The 22703-nt window shown below is 44.3% G+C and overlaps 1 protein-coding gene across 3 annotated transcripts in view; it reads right to left on the bottom strand.

Moving 5' to 3' along the window:
• The window catches only part of ESRP2 (epithelial splicing regulatory protein 2), a 62394-nt gene extending 45122 nt beyond the window's left edge, over positions 1-17272 (bottom strand). The window contains exons 1-3 of one of the 3 annotated variants that reach the window (XM_079988281.1): positions 17131-17272; positions 16699-16859; positions 15578-15706 (exon numbers count right to left, since the gene is read on the bottom strand). In XM_079988281.1, the coding sequence (XP_079844407.1) occupies positions 15578-15706; positions 16699-16839 (270 nt within the window). In that variant the 5' untranslated portion in view covers positions 16840-16859; positions 17131-17272. Of the gene's footprint in view, positions 1-15577; positions 15707-16698; positions 16860-17126 lie in introns of all 3 variants that reach the window. The other 2 variants (XM_079988282.1, XM_079988280.1) reach the window with 2 other exon arrangements.
• Positions 17273-22703: the final 5431 nt, after the last annotated feature.

Here is a 22703-nt window from a genome sequence, read left to right as displayed (position 1 = left end):
ACTGAAGAAAGGAGAATAAAGCTGACATCTGCCACCCCTTTGACAGATTGTAAGTAAGAAGGCAGGCAGGCAGGCAGCTGGCTGAGAGTGGTGGGGCAGTGCCCCATTTGCCCTAATGGAGCAGACTCGTCTGTGCAAATCCCTCTTGGTCACCCTACACACACTGAGAGCAAACACATTATCCAAGCATGCAACCAAAACAGTGCCAACCAAACACGACAGAAAGTCTCAATAGGCTTCAGTTTGCATAAGTAGGAAGACAATAAACAACTCTTTGGTTTGGAGGGAATGGAACGGGCATCTCCCAAAGACAAGAATACAAACAAAATAAGTACAGAGACATAGTAAGGAGAGGGATATAGCATATTTATCTTATTAATATGTATATGCTGCTCTTGCTCCCAAAGGAGCCCAGGGCGGCAAACTTACCAACAATTAAAACTTCTAAATGAAGTTTTTAAAAACCTTCCAAAAACAGATTAAAAGGTTAAAACATACACTCACAGATAATAATTTCAGGGTTGTACTTAACAGGAATATGTTCTTGGACCACAACATTCATCATCCCTGGCCAGTTGGCCATCCTAGTTGGAGCAGATGGGAGTTGGAGTCCAACAACCACTGGAGGGCCTCAGGATCCCCACCCATGATCTACCATGGCCTTTCCCAACCTGGTGCTCTCCAGGTGTTTTGGACTATAATTCCCATCAGCCCTAGCAACTACAGCTACTTGTAGCCTCCAAACACCTGCAGGGCTCCAGGTAACAACAGTGGAGCAAATGATCACTTGTTGCCATTTGCAGCCCTGCACACCACACACCTGGAAGAACTAATGCTGCAGATGCCTTGAGATGTGCTCTGTTCTTAAAAAATTCCCCATCCAACATGGCTCTCTCACTTCCCCGCCCCACCAGCTTCTACTTCATGGCCATCTTTCAGCCTGCAAACGCCTCACTAAACACTGCCTGCTAGTCTGATTACTCCTAATCAGTGGTGGCTGGCAGTACAATCATTGTACACACACGAACACACACACACACACACACAGCATAGCTGCACTGCTGAGAGAACCAGGAAGAAGAAAAGAATACAGGTTTTGTTGGGACAGGAGCTCACGCTCAGACCACTTCCACAAACTCTGCTTCATTCATAGTTCAGGGGCATACTATAGGGGGCTTCCAGATGACCTGGTTATTAAGCATCCATCCAGTTTTTTTGTTTTTGTTTTTTTTGCAGGGAGGTTAGACAATGCTGCAGCAAGTCAAGTGTCATCTCATACTTTCCAGGATATTTTCCTGCTACTTTTCTTACTGGAAAAAATCCTCTTCTCCCTTTTGGAGAAGAGGGTTTGTTCTGCAACACACACGCACACACACCTCTAATTGCACAACCTAAATTTACTGGGTGTGTGACTGAATCCCATCTAAAGAGCAACAGCATCCTGGAAGTCCTTTAACAGAGCCTTCCCCAACTGAAGTCAACTAGCAACTCCCAGAAGCCCCAAATGCACAGGAACAATTAAGGGTTGTGGATAAACAGCATATGTCATGGGGGGGGGGGGATAAGCTAGCCCCCTTTGCATTAGGGAAAAGTGTAAAAATATTTTTTTCATGAAAATCTTTAAATGCATTGTGTTAAGAAAAGTAGCAGACACAAATTTAGGAGAAACACACACCAGAATGCCAACAAAAAACTAATAATCACCAAACTGGTGTGGAAAATTTCAGGGTGGGCATAGTGTTTCACTTGTAATACGTTTGTGCCCTGTGGTTTTCTGTAAAAATCCTGCAACCTTTCACACCATAAATGCTCTCAATTTGGTTTTCTGTCCCACTTTTGTGGTTCCTCTAGATGGCAATAATGATGTGTGGACCATTCAGCATAAATACAATACTATTTAATTAACCACATGTTGGGTGTCCCCCCTTAATTTAATTTTTAAAATGTGGGACAAATTTTCGTAGGGGCCATGCTCATCTTCTCTGTACCATTCCAATTCTAGTATTTGTGCTGCTGGAGTGAGCATTTCATTAATGACATGTTGCAGAAGGCAGCTGCAAAAACTCCCAACACACCTCCAATTTGGAGGGGCCCTAAGGCATCCTCCTCTTTGCATTACTGATCCCATCAGATTCAGAGCCCTCTCTGTGGTTGCATTAAAGGGGGTGGGAAGAGAGAAGAGACGCCTTAGGTATCTCTCGTATGACAACAAGTGCAGCCTCAACTCTTACCTAAGCTTAGTTGTAGACAGTGAACTACGATAACTATTTCCAAAGCTATTTCTAAAAAGCAACACTTGTTAAGAATTCACACATTCACACAGATAGACTGAGTCAGTAAAAAACCAACCAACCATGGTGGGCATTGCAGTGTGTTGTTAGTGTTTAGTTTTCCTCTTGCCTTCTCTCTCTCTTTCTCTCCCCCCATTCCAAGGACAAGCTTTCCTAAGCAACATGATCTTTAGCACTTGCTCTGTTGATTGCAAAGCATGGTCCCGTTGTATTTACCCAACACTCTTTCACTGTTTGTACTGCACAGCTGGACCAATCAGGAGGAAGGCTAAACAATTGCTGCAGAGCTGGGGGAAACCGTGCACACCAGCCTTCCTGGTGCTTTGGGCTACAACTCCCACCAGCAGGGGCAAGGCTGGTGTACGCATACTTCTTTAAAAAAAATCCACATCAGATATCAAGTATGCTCCCCCCCCCTCCATGGCATGGGTGGTGCTAACTTTAGAATAAAAAGCACCTTTTTCTGCAGACTCATCTCAACATATCTGAAACTTTCACCTGGTTTTCAGTTTCTGCACATTTATTATGCACATGGATGCATCAGTGCTGTCACCTAGACCTTGGCACAAGTAAATGCAAAATGCAGAAAGCAGGGGAGGGGGAAATAATGCTACTTTTAAGGCAAAGAACAGGGTAATCCTTTTCCTGGCGAAAGTAGAAGAAACCAGTGATGGCACACCAGACCTCAGATGCGATCCTAGGTAACTACTGCATTAGAGGAGTGCATGTGCTTTTGTATTCTCTGACACTTTAGAAGATGAAAACAAAGAGAGGTGCTTGTTTTATACGATGTGACAGAGAAATTGCTTGTGGTGGGATGGACACCAAGTGGAGACCCATTTCAGGCATGAAACAGTAAAGCGGACTCTGGGATTCTATTTTAATGATCACTGATAATTCAAGTACAAAAGTACTTTTTCATGCTTAGCAATAGGGCACTGCCACTGAAGAAGTGAGATCAAGAAGTGAGTCCCTCTAGCTCAGTATCTACCTGCACTAACTGGCAACAGCTCTCTGGGGCATGGATGAGAACCCTTCGACCCTCTATCTGTGTTGCTGAATTACAGTTCCCACCAGGGATGATGGAGGTTGTAGTTCAGCAGTATCTGGAGAGCCAAAGGTTCCTCAAAGACTCTAGGGTTTCAGAATCAAGTCTTTCCCAGCCCCAACTAGAGATGTTGGGGATTGAACCTAGAATCTTTTGCATACAAAGCAGATGTTCTTCCACTGAGCTACAGCTTTTGCTCCCTTGACAGACACACAGACGCAGACACACAGAGACACACCACCCCCTAGCCAGGTGAATCAACATGATTCAGTAGTCCACCAAATTAAAAATGGTGCGCCAGGCATTTTATTTTATGCACTCCTTCAGATTACCCTCCCATTGACAGGGTTATCAATATGGAGAAGTTGCATTGTATATTTGTTCCATACAGCACCTAGCACACAGCTTAATAATTATTGTAGGAATTAATTCTGAAATGCATTTGACCCATTAAATCATGTTACATTGCTATGTTGAAGGCCAGATAACTGAGTGAAGGCATCTTTGTTCTCCAACTACCAATTTTAATAGACATCCATTTGAACTCTTGCAAAGCTTAACTTCAGCATTTGCCAACCTGTTTTGACTACAATTCCCATCAAATTCAGCCAGCACAGTGACAAGACTCTGGTCTTCTCTTCAGTTCTTTTTTTTTTTTGCAGCAACAAAAATTAAGAAAGTGCCACTTCTGGAAATTTGAATCTTTTAATGGAATTTTTCAAGAGCGCACACTATTTTTGGCAATACTTCAGAAGAAAGCTGACTGGAATGAAGTGGAACTAAATAGTATGCAGACTGACCCTAGGAAAGGTAAAGGGGCAGGTAATCTTGATGATGCAAAATAGAAATGGATGCTACCAAGAAAGAGGTGCAAAAAATAAATTACTACTAATATATCTGAAAACTTCTGCAGAAGAATCATAAGCACCTAAGAAAAGCTCCACTGCATCAAAACAGTAGCTCACCCAGTCCAGCTCCCTGTTCTCACAGTGACCAACCAGATGCCATAATATGAAACCTCTAAGCAGGATCCAAGCACAACAGCACTCCCCCTGTCTGTGGTTCTCACCAGCTACTGAGAGAACTGTTGGGGTTGCCTATCCCTGTCCCCATCTGAGGGTATTAAGACCTGCAGGCCATGGGGGAAATGCAGAAGACATAAAGTCCAGAGCACAGAGCTTGTGCCAGCAGCTCCTGAAGTTGCCCTGAGAATATTTTGTATAATTTGTTTATCCTAATATTGTAAATAGCCTCAGGTGCCTTGGCAGAAAACTGGCATATAAGTGCAACCAAGCAAATCTGTCAGTCAAAATCCAGCACACCCATATAATTAATGCACCCTCCCTGATCTGCTACAATGAGGTGGGAGACAGAGAAAGAACCTACAGACCTTGACCTACCGTATTTTTCGCTCTATAACACGCACCCGACCATAACACACATGTAGTTTTTAGAGGAGGAAAATCCGTAGGCATGCCACCCGTAGGCATTCCCTCCATAACACGCACAGACATTTCACCTTACTTTCTAGGAGGAAAAAAGTGAGTGTTATGGTGCAAAAAATACGGTAATTCTATGCAGCCTTTGGACTTAGTTCATGCAGATTGAGGGCTGCGGAGGGAGGGAGAGCCTGGGGTAGGACCAGCACAGGACGTTTTGCCACTATCCGTCTCAGCGACAATCAACCACCACAGATGAACACCTGACAAGTGTTGACTGACACCCAGTTAAATCAGAGAAGGAAATAGAACCAAGCTCCTTCAAACCCCAAGTCCAGTGGCATTTCAGTTCCACATGCCCTGTGGAAGAAACACTGGCTGGCTCCAAAGAAAAGGTAAACACCTGACAGGCATGTTGGTGAGGGACCGTTAATACCTCCCACCCACCACCAGACCTGCATCCGCTTCTGCAGCAAAACCAAAGTTTACCCTAGCAACTTGCAGGCTTGGTTTGCATTTTAAAGGCATGCAATGTATTAAATATGCAGCTGGTGGCAAATCCCTGTGCTTTCTGTCACTGCTTCTAAAGGGCAGGGGAACATTTTAGGCAAAAGAAAAAGGGGGTGGGGAGAGCAGGAGTGGGGAATCTTTCCCAGCCCATGTGGTCAGCATTTTCTTCTGTGCAAACCTTTCATGGAACACATGCAAGTGGTGGGCGGGGCCAGAGGCAAAAGTGGGTGGAGCAACAAATGTACATGCTACTTTTGTATGCAGTGGTACCTCTGGTTATGAACTTAATTTGTTCCGGAGGTCCGTTCTTAACCTGAGGTACCACTTTAGCTAATGGGGCCTCCCACTGCTGCCGTGCCGCCGCCACACGATTTCTGTTCTCATCCTGAAGCAAAGTTCTTAACCTGAGGTAATATTTCTGGGTTAGTGGAGTCTGTAACCTGAAGCGTCTGTAACCCGAGGTACCACTGTAGTACTTTTACACACACAAACACACAGGCAGGTCTCAGTCCTCAATACACTGCAGAGGAGTGGCTAAACAGCATTTTCGTCCACACCAAATTAATTCTTCAAATTGGAAGGAATCCTGCTGAATCAGCTTTCCTGATCACTTTTTCAGATGGGGCCAAAGGTGCATATCAAAGAAAGGAAAACTCCTGCAATGAGACAGAAATACTCCCAACCTCCACCCCTGGTGCGTTATTGCAATAATCCCTTCTGCACTCCTTCCCCCCCTTTTTTAAAAAAGTGGAATAAAATCAAGATGGTTTGCAAGGCCATATAAAGAGGTAGAACAGGGACACGCCCCTTGCCATCAAATGGCGAAGGTGGGGTGGGGGGGGGGTGGTAGAGAAAGGAGGAAAAGGCTGCAGAACAGGTTTCCCCTGAAACAAAATTGCAACCTGTTAATCAGACTGAAGGAATCTTATGGCTGTAATCTTCCCTTGTGTCCTTTCCGCCCCCCTCTTTTATTTTTTTAAGTTGAAAACATGCAGCCCATTTTCTGCTGACTTCACTCGACTACAGATGTTGAGAAAAGTGGTGCCTCTGTTCTTTGGCTACCAAGAGCCAACGCCTCTCACTCATCTGCAGGACCAGACATGAATCCACCAAAGTCAGCCTAGGCCCTGCTCTTAAGAGCTTTCCTGAACTGTCATTTCGTGCATGGCACTGCGCTGCATTCACCCAGAGTGCTTTACCACCACGAGTTCCCTTACAGGGCCAAATGCAAGGTGTTACTGTTTATATATAAAGCTTGGGACCTGTTTACTTGATGGATCACCTCATCCGACATTTGCCCATTTGATCTATGGAACCAACATAATGATCATTCTGCACCTGCAAGGAATCGATCCTTCCGTGTAGCAGCAGCACCTACTCTCTGGAATACCCCTCCCACAGATTTTAGGCAGGCGCCTCCAGTGCTTGCTAAAAACATATTTGTTTAGGCAAACCTACTTACACATGTGATTTGCTTATGAATATTTGTTTTGAAACTGGTGATTTCACCCGTCTTTTCATAAATTTTAAGTCTATTTGCTTTTAAAGTTTTATTTTATCATCAGTGTTTTCTTATGAATATTTTCTACCGTTTTATGGAAACCTCTTAGAAGTTATGGTTGATTACATGGTATATCAGTCTTGTTAAATAAATAAGGTACCCCCAAAATCACATTCTCTAGATATTTTAAGGGATTACAGCCTTCCTGGACTGCATTTTTCCTCCAGCAACTTTCAACTGATTTTAATGTTGCATTTTTATATTGTGGCAACACACCCTGGGACCTTGTGGTAAAAGGCAGGTAAGAAGACCAATAAAAAAAGCAAAGTAATAACAAGCCTGTCAACCAGCTGAATAATTTTAGTTTGTTAAATGACCTGCCTTCCAGCATGTTAATTTATGTATTACCAGTGCCTTTTCAGAATATCAAAGGAAACATGACGTTCCTTGCAATTTAAATGAAGAAAAGTTCCCACTAGGCATTGGAAGAAGAGACCATATTTTGAAATTTGTTTTCCCCTGCAAAGAGCAAATACACCAGGAACCAAACTAGTCTGAAAGAATAAAGACAGATTCCATCTGCTGATGGAAGCATCATGCCTGCCAGAATTTCACAAATGGAAAAAGGTCCTTGTATTCTGACACATACCAAGAACCAGGACCTGAGCACCCTCAAGGCTCCCTTTAAGCATTGCAGAAAACTTTCCTTTGCTCCTGTATTATTATGCAGTTACTAAATTAGATACAAGTTTCTTCTTGAAAAAACAATTATGGTGGTAATCTAGAACAAGTGCAGCACCAAACCAACCAGCAAGATTTCCTATCTGAATTGGTGCTGAGTGTTGTTAGGAGCCTCCTGTTCCCCTTATGGAACATTTCCAAGTTCCCTGAGAAGACTGATTGACTGTTAAGCTAGTCTAAGAACTATATCTCTGGGAGGGGAATAGGGGTCTCCTAACACCAGTACCTTAAATTACAGTTCCCAGGATTCTTTGAGGGAAACCATGACTGTTTACAGTGGTATGATGCTGATTTAAATGTATAGTGCTGACAGGGTCTTATATTAGTGGTTTTCGACCCATGGCACCCTGGGGTGCCTTGAATGATGTTCAGGGGTGCTGCAGGCAACACTGGTCTCTGTATCTCTCTTTTTTTCTTTCCCTCCCTCCTCTGATGCCCTCTTGTGTTTCTGCTGCCCAAAGGCTTGCACAGCTGTTTGTTGCAGCAGCCCTGGCCACAAGTGAATGGTGCCTCTATGGCTGGCCAGGGGGTGCTGGTTGCCAGGAGCTGAGGTAGCCTCAGAGTAAGCAAGCAAGCAGGCAAGATAGCCCAGCCAGCCAGTCCGCCAACCCTTGCTGTTGGGAATGGACAGACTGGGCAGGCAGGAGTTGTGTTGGCTTTTCTTGTGCTTGCTGTGTACAAGGCCTGCCTGGGAGCTCAGTGCCCGGTGCTGAAGGGAAGCCTTTTCACCATGCTGGCCCTGCAGCGCCCGCTGCTGCCTCCCAAGGTAAGGTGTTCGCCTCACATTCACCTTTAGCCAGTCTCCATTGGGCCACTAAGGCTGGGGGCATCCTCTTCCAAGGCTCCTGTGTGGCAATATGAGGAGGCACCTCTCTTTGGGGTGGGGTGGGGCGGGGCGGGGGCAGCTCAGAGACTAGGGGCAACAGTAGGGAGGGTGTCTGAAAAAGGACAAGAGGCTGCCAGCTCTGCAGGCAAGGGGTGTCATAACTAGGCTCTTGAGCCCCACAGGGGTGCTGCAGAAAGAATGGGGTGGGTCAAGGGAGCCATGGACTCAAAAAGGGTGAAAACCTCTGCCTTATATGAATGAGCAGTACTGAGTCCATTACTGTTGTGTGGAGGTGCCCTGGGGTCAGAATGCATTAGAATCTCCATTAGAATTCCAAGCTCAAAGAAGTGTAGTTGTCAGGGGAAATAAGACATCGATTCAAGGCTATCATGAAGGGGATGCGTGCAGAATGTATTATCAAATACAGCAACTAAGAGACAAGACTTAGCGCCCCTCCAATTTGTTTGCAGGTATATTCTGCAACATGTCATTGATGCAATAAGAATACATTAGTGAGGGATTTATACTGGACTGTCTGCACATCATGCTTCCTGAATACTGCTGCATTATTGCTGTCCAGAGAGGCATTATAGCACAACAAAAGTGAGAAGAAAACCCACCAGCGCAGCACATTCAAGAAAAAAATATATGCAGAATTTCAGCAGGAATCTACAAGGTATGAATTGACAGAAAACCAAACTATCTCAAACATATAGTATTGAAAGCGAGATCACATGTAATGGCCCCAATATCATAATTAGCACAAAACATCACAAACACACAATAAAAAGATGTCTGAACGGCCTTTGATTGGCACTTAGACATTGATTATGACACACCTCTGGCTGTGAAGCAGGGAAATATTGACCCAACAAATATCACAAAATGTTGTGCACTTTTTCCTGCACTCTCTTGAGCCAAGAGTCATCTTTCACATACTCAAGGATAGCAGTAGCTCAGGACACAAAGCATGGAACACCATATTACAACAACAGATAACCAAATGGCAATGCATCCAGCCTCATAACAGATGGAAGGAAATATTTTAGTTCCTTGTAGGCATCACCTATATACATTTGCTTATGAAACATGCATGGTGTACACTATTAAGGAAATTGGGACCTGGATCCCCTACAACAAATGAGGGACAAAGGCCAAAAGAAAAACTGATGATGCCATTCGTGTTTCACACACTTCTTCTTGCAATCTACGAATAGAATGAGTGAGACAGAGGAGATAAGAGAGGTGTAAAATATGCCCCCCAGGAGATCAGCCTATTCATCCAGGTTGCTTCCAAGTTAGACAAAAAGAAGCAAATATCCCTGCCAGAGGGCTTTCAGACAGAGCTATCAGTGTCTACACATGTCAAAGACCTTACCTTGTGTTTGCTGCAGCAGCTATAAGCAATTGTCCCTGTGGACTTAACCAAATACTTAGATCCATACTGAACAAGCTATGCACATGGCTTTTCAGCTATGTGAAGGTTCCCTTTGATCTTCAAGGACTCAGATTTTTTTTTAAACAAAATAAGATAATGCAAAGCTAGCCCTGCAACTCGAGAGTTTAAATCAGGACTAAGCAAAGAGAACTATCAATAAAAGTTTGAGCTAGAATAAAGACTTCTAAAGCTCACAATCACTCATATTGTGAGCATGTTATATTTGTGTACCATCAATGGGCTGTCTCCAACTATGTTTTACTCAGAGTAGACCTGTTGGAATTGATGGGCAGGACTAAGGTCAATGAATTTCAATGGGTAAACTTTGAGTAGAATGTAATTGGATACAACTTAATGTGCATGGGGAAAGAGTGGACTCAAGCACACAGAAACTGTTGCTGGAAAACTTGTTCATTGGCCATGCTGGCTGGGGTTGATGGGAGTTTGATTACTGCTCAATAAGCAGGTTGTCTGGAATTGACCTAAGAAAGATGGGCTAATGGACCAACTCAGGATCAAGGCGGCTTCCCGTGCTTCAAACAGGTTGCTAATCTTCTGACTCTAAAACAGTGCTATTTTCTATAAGAAGGTCAAGACAAAGAGAAAGAGAAAGGAAACAATGCTGTCTAGATGTCATTGGGCAAACTCCCATCAACCTCAGACAGCATGGTCAATGTTCTGAATTCATGGGCTTTGTAGATCAACAACATCTGGGTTCAGGTTAGTCAACTGCTGCTCTATATTTGCATATTTTCCAGGCATGTGTCAACTCCTCATTTTGGCCTTCCTGGATATTGGGTAAAGATTCCTGCAGCAAACACCAGCAACCTGCCAGTTGCAACTAGCTCCGTCTCTACTATCAGCATTGTTTTAGCATTGTCTGATGGCTCAAGTTCAAATGATGGCCGTGGAGACCTTTATGAGTGTGCATGTCACACTGAACCGTGGATTGCAATGTGACACAAGCATCCTTTTGCATTTTCAAAAGAAGCAGAGGGTGATTTTCCTGAGCGGATGACTTTCATGTAATTATGACAGCTTTTCTCAACCTAGTGTCCCTCCCAGATGTTCTGACTGCCCCTGATGGGAGTCATAACCCAAAACATCTAGAGAGCACCAGGTTGAGGGAGGTTGAATTACAGAGCAGGAATTACCTGTTGCACTTTATTGGTGACAGCTGGTAGCTTAGATGTATTTAAAAGGGCATTCTCTTTATCCACCTGGAAATGTGCTTACCAGTGGCTGTTAGTCATGATAGCCAAACAAAACCTCCAAATTCAAGAGCAGTGTGCTCCCAAATACTAGTTGCTGGAAAGCAACAACAAGAAAGGGCTCTTGCCTTCTTGATGTCCTGCTAGCGGGTATCCCAGAGGCATGGAATTGGCCACTGTAGTGTGGGAAGGAGGTTGCTATACTAGATGAGCCTTTGGTGTGAGCCAACAGCTCTGCCTATGAAAAGCAGCCACAACATATGCTCCGAAACTGTGCTGCTTTTTGCAATTTAATCTTGGCTAGAGTTTGAAGGACAAGACTTTCAAATCTTGCTGGGATTCTCACCCCCATCTACTGAAATCTTTCTTGCTTCCCTGCTCAAATCTGGGAAGAGCCACAGCTCAGTGGCAGAGCATCTGCTATGCACGGACACGGTCCCAGGTTCAATCCCTAGCAACTCCAGAGAATTCTGGGGAAGATCCCTGTCCAAAATCCCAGAGTTCTTCTGCCACTACCAGATGGATCTGTGTTCTGATAAGACAGCTTTGTAAGTTCTGCTAAGCAAGACAGAACTTCTGAACCTCAATTGCACAGGATACTTAACAGAATGTTTTAAATCACTGGGAGTGAATATATTTATATGTAGTTAGCTCAAAAGTAACAATCTCCTTGCCATTCCATCTTATTTCTGCAATTTTAAAGGGTGTGGGCTCAGTGGCAACTCCCCAAGTTCAATACAGTGGTACCTTGGGTTACATACCTTGGGTTACATTGCTTCAGGAAGAGAACAGAAATCGTGCTCCAGCGGCACGGCAACAGCAGGAGGCCCCATTAGCTAAAGTGGTGCTTCAAGGTTAAGAACAGTTTCAGGTTAAGTACAGACCTCCGGAACGAATTAAGTACTTAACCTGAGGTACCACTGTACTGTAGCCCCCACTTTTCCCCAGCACACAAACAGCCCAACTGCCCCACTTTAGCAGGCATAATCCCTATTTTTTTGGGGGGGGGTAAATCACACTGCCCGTTTTTGGCTTCGTGTGTGTGTGTATGTGTGTGTGTGTGTGTGTGTGTGTGTGTGTTTAGGAAATGGCACCAATTTAGTTTTCCTTGATTTGCTGTTTTTCAGGATTCAACTTCCTCTTCAGAGCCTTTATAAGTTAAACCTAAGAGTGGGGTGTGGGCACAACTTATCTGTCATACACTTGCAAATGTATGTGCATGCTGCAAGGCCATTTCACACACCACAGCTGCCAAGGTACATTTCGTAATTGATAAGGCAAGTTGTCCTACAAGATGCCTTTTCTAGTATTTCTCTTAACAAGAACACACCCTTCTGGCTTTTAAAGTTGGTGGAAGACCAGTGACCACAGAGTAAACAAAAGGCTTTAAGGAGGAGGAGCAGAACTTTCAGCAAGATGTGACAGCAAGAGAGAGGGTTGGTAGTGGTGGGACATTGAGGATTGGAATATTACAAGGTTTCTTCTATAAATAATCGGAGGATAAGTCACTATGGGGAACCAAATGGGCAGTCCTGGTTCCATCAACTGCATGGACCAACAGGAACTAGCGTGGGCTGAAATGCACCACATATCTGAATTGCAGCATTGATGGAACACTGAAACCATGCTTTCGTGTCTTGAGGACTAGAAGATTCCTTAGTTCAAATAAATGTTCAAATTGCTGTGTCTTAAAACAGGACAAGATACAGAGCCCAGATTTCTAAGAACCAGCGAGAGTTACAGGTGGATATCCTTTAACTCAAAATTCTCTGCCTCACCCAAGGCACCCTCCTTCATTTGACCAAGAAGCATCGACCACACCTAGACAGAGGCAGCAGCATGTCCTCTGTGCATGTGCTGCAGTAGCTACATCTAACTTGCAATTTGTGGTGATAGGATACAATCACATAGAAGTATTGAGCATAATTATAGAGTGTCACTTTTTTAAAAAAAGATGAACAACAAAGTGTACTTAGCTAAGCTGTTCCAGATGTCTTTGGTTGCAAGACGAAGGACAAGATTGAACTTGCAGTACGTAACGTTTGTCTCAGAGCTATTTCCAAACTACTGAAAAGTCACTTTACAGTCTTAACTGGTCTTGCATGAAATCTACCCGGGGAGAGCGAAGAGAAGAGAAGGGGGGGAGGATACACCACGCCTAATGATTTCTTTTGCAAAAATACTTCATTCCCCCTGCCCTACCCAGAGTCTGCTGTACTCATAATTAAAACTAAGGATGATTCAATGTAGGGCAAAATCACAGCAACACCGAAATACATTGCTCATTACTTACTGGGCTGATCCCTGTCACCAGAAGTGGCAACACACTAACCTGTTCCACAGCCTAAGCAAGTTTTCCCCACAAACACACTCAACCAGCAATTCTAATGAGATATGAAGAACCAGTTCCATACATTCCAAAAAAAGCTATGGCGTTGTATTTTTCCATTTGACTCCAGGTTGCTCAAAAGCATAAAACACATACATATATGAAAAAGTAAAGGCAAAACACCTTTGCATGTTTTGAAAAGTGAACCAACGAACTCTCTCCCCACATTAACAGCAACATACAGAAAGGACAGTACATGATGCTGCAGTTTTGCTGGGTCCTGGGGAGGGTGCGGGGAGAGAATGCACAGAACTGTACCACTCGTGAACTCCATATACAACTAATTTCAGGACGAAAAAAAGTCTTAATGCCCCAAGCCTTTCCCCCTAGATGGAAAACTGTCCCTGCGTGGAGAACATATATGAGTTTGGCCACCACCTTGCTGAAGTTAAGCAGGTCTGGATCTGGCTAGGGCATGGATGGGAGACTACCCAGGACCTCCATGTATGCTGCATTGGGCCTCGAGGTTGGAGAAAGGTGGGATGAAAATGTAAGAACACAGAGCTAGATAGTTACATCCATGTTCAAATCCCACAGAACTCGTTGAGTAAATCTGAATCTGTGGGCAAACTCCCTGCCCTTCAGTCTACCTTTCCTTTACAGAACTGCTTAAAAGAATACATAAAGTATTATATATCAGCCTTCCTCAACCTGGTGCCCTACACATGTTTGGGGTTACCAACTCCTACCAGCCCCAGCCAGCATAGCAGGCTGGTGAGAGTTGATAGTCCACAACATATGGAGGACAGCCAATTCTGCACTCAGGGACAGAGTACCCCCCCCCCAATACAGTTTTATCCAAAGTTTCATCCCCGGAGTTCAGGGTAGCATGCAAAGCTTTCCCACCCACTTTTACCTTCACACCAGCCCTGTAATAACTAGCTCCCAGGTCAGCCTAAGAGAAAGCGTGTGGCCCAAGGTCACCCAGTGAACTTTGTGGTGGTGGGAGTCATCTCCCCAGACAGAGAGCTATACTCTGGCCCCCTGCACCTCACTGGCTTTGCAGAAGCTGTGAAGGGCACATTCAAGTATTTCTAAAGACAACTATCCCCTTAAAACACCCCTTCCTTTCCCTCATGTGAAGTGTTTCTTCATGGCAATGGGCTAATGGTGGGACTGCTTAAAAGACAACATACTCCGGCCCCCCTACCCTCAGGGTTACCAGTTGTTTTCCCTAACTTATTACATTAAGACAAACCAGTTTGGCTTGCTATCCAAGTTGTGTATAGGCACGGCCCTTTTGGTGAGAACTTTCTGTCTTTTTACCATATTCAGAATAATTCCCCCCCCCATCATCCTCAGTTTCACCTGAACCCCATTAGGGATCCTATTTAAATATTTCTCTATTCAATTTCTCTTTGGTATTTGGGGGAAAGAGGCTCTTGAGGCTCCATCATTTATTGTTTTCTTTATTTTATTTTTTACTGGACAAGTAGATCAGCATTTAAAGTGTCATGTCCTGACTACATCACTGCCCAAATCCCATAGGAACAGCCTTACCACATTGCATTAAGAGGGCTAACCTGGCTGTACAAGCAATCTGTGATTGTTTTAGACCTGTGTGCTACTGGACTTTTGTCAAGAGGCTTTCAAAACCAAAGCTGCCAGAATATGTCACCCATACACAAATTCCCATGGCGAATTCACATTTGTCCCTGGATGAGGGCAACATTAAGCACCGAGTGACATGCTTGAATGAGCCACTGCAGGTTATAGTCAACTTCAGGTTATAACTTCAGGTTATAGTCAACATTATACTTTGCATTTAGACACCACATTCGAGATTTCAGAGTGTGTTAACACATAAGCGTAGTGGTTCTTTTTTGGGGTGGGGGTACAGATAGTCTAAGGCCATTTAGGGAGTTCAAGGCAAAGGAGAAATTACAATCTGGGACTTCCTGGCTCTCATGGCGAACACTCTGGTTATTAACAGCACCAGATTCAATACTTGTCATCGTTCAGCTAGAAGTCACTGGAGACGATAATCAGAAATGTGCAAGCATGTGGTGAATAAACAGAGCAGGCCTTACTCGCAGGGCAAACCATGCTTGCAATATTGCTGCTGTGAATAACTGGTCTGCGGAGCGGATTTCAAAGCGAAAGTCAAAAGCAAGTCTATTTGCCTTGTTGCATCAGTCAGAATCCTGCTCTCTGCATTAACATTAACCCTCAGCTTCCCTCACCTGCTGGAGAACTCGATCCAGTGGCTCAGCTTTGCTCAGGCCTTCAGGGGTTAAGCCTGTCACCTCTCCACATTCATCGCTCAGCTCCAAATTGTCGGCCTTCACCAAGCATTTGTGCAGGGTCCCTACCTGAAAATATTTAACAAAGTGGGAATGGGGGGGGGAGGTTGGAGGGAGAAGAAAAAGTAAGAAAATGGAACAGGGTGGTGTGCACACATGCATGTGTGTTAAAAGAAAAGCACAATGGTTTAAGGGAATCTGCCTTATAATTTCTTTAAAAAGGTTAGATTTTGCCAATTTCACAAAATCCAAGATTCTGTTCACTCCTTGGTTGCTCTCTTCCTCGGGAGACTTGCTCCCTTCCCCTGAAAAAGGGACTTGGCTGCAATTCTTATATAATCCTGATGAGAGGAGTTATGTTTATCCCATCAGAACTGGCTGGTTTTCATGGGCAAACAGGTCACCCTGCAACACTCTCATTAAGGGGCTCAGCCATATTGACAACTGGGCAGCTTTTTTGCTTTTTAAATAGCTGTTAATGTATGACACAGGGTGCAAGAATGAAGGCGGGGAGGGAATGAGATTTGACCAAGTTGCTCTTAATGCACACAGAAAGTCCCCCTCCCTGGGTTTGATTCCCATATAAAGCGATAGGTCCCAGAAGCAACATGCAGGCCTGATTTAAAATAAAATAAAAAAATACACAACACACACCAAATACCCCAAATGAGGAAAAGGCTCAACTTCTAGAAGAAGCAAAAGCTTTTGGCATTTAAAGCCTAACAGATAAAAATTAGCTGGAGTGGGGAAGATAACACTTTTGTAGTCTAGATTTTCCCCTCCATCAATCAATTTTAACGACAATTTTGAAGCAAGTGAGTTCCCCATTTCATAAGAGTGCGTATGTGTATGTATGTAGGTGGTCAAACTATTTAAGTTGCTCCCCCACCTACAGAGATTTTTGGAGAAGAGGGATACTTAGCCCTTCTCAGCTTTGGAGTGGGGGGGGGGGGAGAGGGAATGTTACTCTCAGGCAAGTTTGGGTAGGTCTGCATTTGCTGTTTTCTCATTTCCTTTTTGCACGTCACCCAACTTTGTACCAAGAGTTTGGGAAGCCATACCTTCTTGCTGTGTAGATCCACAACTTGCCACACCAAGAGAATTAGTTCCCTTTCATCGGAACCCAGCTTAGCCCCATATGCACCAGCTGTTGCCCCAAACAAGACCACCAGAGAGTCACTGTGCGGAGAAGCAGCCGTCATGACCACAGGGGGGGAAACAGCTACAATCAAAAGCAGAGGTAAAAAACAAAAGAACAACAAAACAAAGGGAAAAAAATAAGGGAGAGAAAGAGAGAGAGAGATCGAGTATAAAACAAACCCAACACAAACCCCCACAAATAAAGGGCTGCCCCTTTCCTCCAAGTGATCAAAGTGGAGATTAAAAAGGACAATATTAGAAGAGCCAGAACTATGGGGAAGGGGGGCAGGGAGAGGTAGCTAAGACCAAAATAAATTATTTAAGGAGAGATTCTGTTTTGCAGTTGTACCTGCCTTGATGAGGTGCTTCTCTTCCTAGGTCAGACTGGGGGATGAAATTAGCAAGCTCCTTCTGACATCATGGCAGGAAACCCAGCTTTGGTTAATCAAGGAGGGGGAAAAAATCTTTTTCTTCTCCTCTTCTTCCTAAGTTACCTGCCCATGAGTGAGACCATGTGACCCTAGTCAATCTCCCAAAGGGGCAAGGCCATTGGGCCTTTGGAAAAGGTATAGGGGAGGGACCTAGGGAGAAATCAACGCCTGGCTGAGCTTACCTGATTGGTGTGGGTTGGTGTTTGCTCCTGACTGGGAGAGAAAGAGAGATCAGAAGGGAAACTCCCTTTTCTCCTCCTCCCTCAGTTTTAATTCTGACTCCAGGAAGTGCCTTAACCTGCTTTCTGAGGGGTTTTTTTTTTTTAGGAGTCTTTTATCAGCAAGTGGAATGCAGCACTCCTGCTACAATTCGTTTCTAAAGGCACAGTGGACGCCCCCAGGATATATTCGCTCGCAAGACTTCCTTCCTCAATATCTTGTGTTCAGCCCTTCCCTCTCTCGCTAGTTACCTGCCGGTTTTTGTCACCTGGGCACAGATCCCATTATTTTGAAATCTTTACTTGTTTAAAGCTGCAGCCGTTTTTTGTTTTTGTTTTTAAAGTTCTGTTGCATTTATATCCTGCCTTTTGCACCAAGGAACTCAAGGTGGTGCAAGTGGTTCGTTCTCCCTCTCCTCATTTCATCCTCACAACAACCCTGTGAGGTGGGTTAGGCTACCACTACCCAATACTGGCTCTCAATTCTCTGCAGAAGTAAAAAACCTCATTGCTTCTGTGAGCGAAACAGCCCCCAAATGAAGCTATAAGGCTGGGATCTTATACCTGCTTGCAGGCAGATCCTGTAAGGCAGAACTATGAGCCTTACTTCAGAGTAAACATGCTTAGGATGGCATTTCACAATTGGACAGCACTTGCATTAGTTTATAGCAGGGGTGGGGGCAGCTCCAGATTTTGCCCTCCAGATGCTGGGTTCCAACACCCATCAGCCCCAGACAACCTTGCCAATGGTCAGGGATGCAGGGGGCATGGGGGGAAAAGCTGAAATCTAACAGCATGGGGGGGGGGCAGATGCAAAAGGGAATTTCAGCAGGCAAGCTGAAATTGTGCTATGCATCTATTAAAGGTGCAGAAGCCTCCCCAATTTTGCACCTGGCCACTAGGGGACTTGTTGAGGGTTGGGTCTCCTATCTGTCACCCAAAAACTTTGCTTGTGGGGCAGCTGAGTGTAGTGTGAAATGAAGTGGTTTCCAGTGTTATTTTGGTTTAAACACTTTAACAGTGGTTTTGATTATTTTAAATGTTTTTATTGCACATCTGAGAAGGCACTTTAAGCTTTGCTTTTAGTTGCTGTATTAATTTTATGATGCATTATTGTGTATTTTATTTCTTGGTTGGTGGTTTTTATTCTGTGTTCCTATACTTATACTTTGAAATGCATTTCATACAGGTATCTTAAATAAGTAAGTGAACAATGCATATGCATCACACCAAAACACCAGCAAAACCTACACAAAATGAGGGTTTTCTTTTGAAATTATTTGATTTTTTAAAAAAGCATTGAGGTAGCCATTGTGAGAGAGCCATTTGCTAGCCTTCCACAACACACTCCTCCCCTCTTTTAAATGGTTTTCATTTTGAATTAGAAAGAGAAGGGCACTGTAATCTTTTCAGTGATTAGGACCTCTAAAAGTCTTAATCCAGGTCCTGCCCCTGAGTCACATGTTTCTTTCTCTTATGCCCTTCCTTTCCATTCTCATTGTTAATAAATATCAAGCTTTTATCTGCAATTTCCTTCAACACCTTCCTCTGGCCCTTTTCCCCTCAGAGGAGGGAGGCCTTCCCTCTTTCCTGCCCTGGAACATCTGTCTCCTGGTCACCTTCACTCAGCAGGCAAGGAGTGTCCAGCTCAAAGGCTGTGGCACTGAGGCCCTCCCAAAAGTTGCCTTAATGTGGGTCCTCCAGTCCCACCATTTGCTTTGCAGAGACAGTTGAAGGTTGCTTCCTTTAAGTAATAATAATAAACTGACAGGGCTCTTATGCACAGCTGGCAGGAATTTATGTGGTGAAATTTTATTTCCCTAAGCCTGAGGAGAAGGTGATCGGCAGGCTTTGAGGCCTAACTTTGTTCAAGGCAAATTTAAAGGCTTTAAGATTTGGTAGCCTTCATTGCAAGTTATCACCTCCTCACCCGTCCTTCAAACACAGCCTGCATAGGAGGCTATAGAAAGCCTCTGCTGTCAAGTAATAGTCTTAAGATGCTGCCCAGAGACTGCTGGTGAAAGGAAGGTATAAAAATCTGGTTAAGAAACAGCACCATTTGCATCTGGAGGTGTTTCCCAGGCACTATAATGGCAGCTGTTTGGACATGGCTTCAGAGAAAGGCACCACAGAATATGAAACCGAGCCCTTTCGAATACACACCAGTGGCTTTAAACAAGAGATGTTTGAGAGGACTGACTGAATATAGTTATAGCCCAAAGTGTGTTTGCTGGTTGGACTTGGGGTGGGGTGTGGGGTTTGACCACCTTACGTGGCTCAGTGAATTCCTGTCTTCCCTGTAGAAATGGATCCAGCACACAAGAAGAAGGGAGTGTTCAGCTGAAAATGGAGTGGCCTTTGCACAGGTATGGAATGTTAAGTGGCTTTGCTGAATGCCTGCCGCAGGTGCCTCTGTTACAGGGTCTGCCAAGGAGGGGAAGAAGCCACCGTTTGCATTACTTGGGGGAAGGGTGACTGAGAGTCATAGCACCATAGAACTGCAGAGTTGGAGGGGACCCCGAGGGTCAAACAGTCCAGCCCCCTGCAATGCAGGAATCTCAACTAAAGCATCCATGACAGGTTGCCATCCAACCACTGCTTTAAAACCTCCAAGAAAAGAGAGAGTCATATTGAGGAGGAAGGTGACATTTTCTTCCCACAAAAGTTTTAAACTAATGTGCATAATTCCACTAGAGGCTCTCCTGGTGACCTGTTTACTGAACATTCATCCTGTTTATAAGTCTTCCCATTAATCTCTCATTCAGGAGTGGCAGCTTAGCCCTGCGACTGTGGGTGCCATGCAGTGTGCATGGCCAAAATTTGTGGGTGCCTGGCCTCTTCATGGGGAAATGTGTGGGTGCTTGGGCCCCCAGAGCCCCCAAGGGACTGGCATCTATGCTCTCATTGATCCCACACTTTTCAGTGCATTTCTTTCCTAGCTGCAAAAAAATGTTTACCTCAGTGCCTTCTGAGTGTTACACCAACCCTGAGAGGTAAAGGTAAAGGTAAAGGGACCCCTGACCATTAGGCCCAGTCATGACCGACTCTGGGGTTGCGGCGCTCATCTCGCTTTATTGGCTGAGGGAGCCGGCGTCCAGCTTCCGGGTCATGTGGCCAGCATAACTAAGCCACTTCTGGAGAACCAGAGCAGCACACGGAAACGCCATTTATCTTCCGCCGGAGCGGTACATATTTATCTATTTGCACTTTGATGTGCTTTCTAACTGCTAGGTGGGCAGGAGCAGGGACCGAGCAACGGGAGCTCACCCCGTCACGAGGATTCAAACCGCTGACCTTCTGATTGACAAGTCCTAGGCTCTGTGGTTTAACCCACAGTGTCACCCGCGTCACCCTGAGAGGTAGGTCAGTCTTATCCTATATTACTGTTGAGGGGCTGAGGCTGAGAAGGTAGCTTGACCTGAAGCTGATTAGTGTGCCAGAAGCAAGATTTGAAGTGGCATTTCTAGGTTAATAGTGCAATGTAATATGTATACATATAGAATCAACTATGTTGGACAACACTTTACTAAATATAAGACAACAGGTCTCTGCCTGGAGATTATAGTTTACAGTTTGACGCATATGCAGCCATAGATTTTCGTACTTTGAGCCAGTGCTGAGTTTTGGATCTGGTTTTGGATCTGGTTTTGGATCTGTTTAGCTATTAAGCTCACCCTGGGAATTAAAGGGAATTAAATCAATGGATACTAGCTGCAATGGCTATATTCTTACCTGACCACCTAGCAGGTGAGTCACTGCTGCTTACCGAGAGAAAAGCCTGGTGCAAATGCACCAGCAGGAGCACTGGATTGGCTTGGCATGGTGTGTTTTCACCATGCCTGCCTTGCTGCTACCTGCCACCTCTCTCTCCTGGTAAGCAGCAGTGACACACCTGCAGGGAGATCTGGTAAGCGCCTCTGCCCCGCCATGCTGCCAGCTACTGTGTAGGGTGACTGTCGTTCACTCTTAGTCTATTGTATTTCACAGGGTTGCTGTGGGGAATAAATGGGATGAGTGAGAACAGTATGTATTGCTCAGATCTCCTTGGAGGGAGGGAGGATTATAATATAATAATGATGCAATGTTTTATGTTCAGTTTTCATTGGTTTTGTATATTCATTAATATCATTTAAAGTTTTGCCCTTCCAAACCTCAAAAAAGCAGGGAGGGACCTGTCTGAATTGCTTAGAATCTAGTTAATTCTACCCCATCCAATCACCCTCCTTCCTCCATGCATTTCCGACTTGTGATCTATATATAATACAATTTTCTGGGCTGAAAATACTAAGAAATAGTATCGAATGTTTGCAGAGAAGAAAAACAGGATCCATTTCCTGCTGCGACATGTGGGGTTAAGACCCTGAGCGTGCAGTGCCAGCAAAGTTAATTTGTAACCTGGAACTTGCTGCAATGAAATGTTACTCTTGCTCAGCTTTAACTTGAGTTCTGAAAGTCATATTTCTAGAGAGAGCAGCCTTCACACAACTTGAGGCCTTCCAGATGGTTTGGACTACAAGTCCCATCAGCCACCAGCCAGCACTGGCTGCTGGAGGTCATCCTGTTTTCAGGCGGCAAACCAGAATAGCCATTTGTGGTGTAGTGGTTAGATTGTTGGACCCAGGACTAATTGTTGAATTAGCTTTATCTGGATTGCTGGGCTGGGCCAACCAGGATGTGTTTTGTGCTGCTGATTGTAATTTAATCGTTTTTAAAAATTGTTCGATGAGACAGATTGTGAGCTGCCGAGAGGGCTCCTTCCTCTGAAAAGCAGCATAAAAACAAAAAAATTGAGTGCAAATTCAGAGGTGTGTCTGCCTGTTCTGTCCCAGTGTGATTCCCTGTGCTGCCATTTCCTTCTTTCCATCAGCTGCTGCTGTGGTGAATCCTTCTGTGGGCCAAACTACATGTTGGCCTAAATGCACTGTGTGCACCTCTGAAAATATTTTTCATTGGTGAAAGTTAATTACCATATTTTTCTGTGTATAAGATGCCCCCATGTATAAGACACCCCTCAAAATTAAGAAAACACCCCTCAGCACTACCCATGTATAAGATGAGACCCAATTTCAAACCTAATTTTTTGGTTAAAAAACCTAGTCTTATACATGGAAAAAATACGGTAATTGTTACTATTGTTATTTTGTCTGTTTGCAAGATATCTTATAAATTCTATACACTCCTTATAAATGCTGTCTACAATGAGTCTGCCTGTAATAACCCTGGGTTTCTTCAGCTTAAACATTCCTTGGCGTTTTCTTGCTTTTTCAACTTTGCTAA

This window comes from Podarcis cretensis, assembly GCF_951804945.1.
Source record: "Podarcis cretensis genome assembly, chromosome: 8".
Taxonomy (NCBI): Eukaryota; Metazoa; Chordata; class Lepidosauria; order Squamata; family Lacertidae; genus Podarcis; species Podarcis cretensis.
This window is presented reverse-complemented; position numbering and strand designations above follow the sequence as displayed.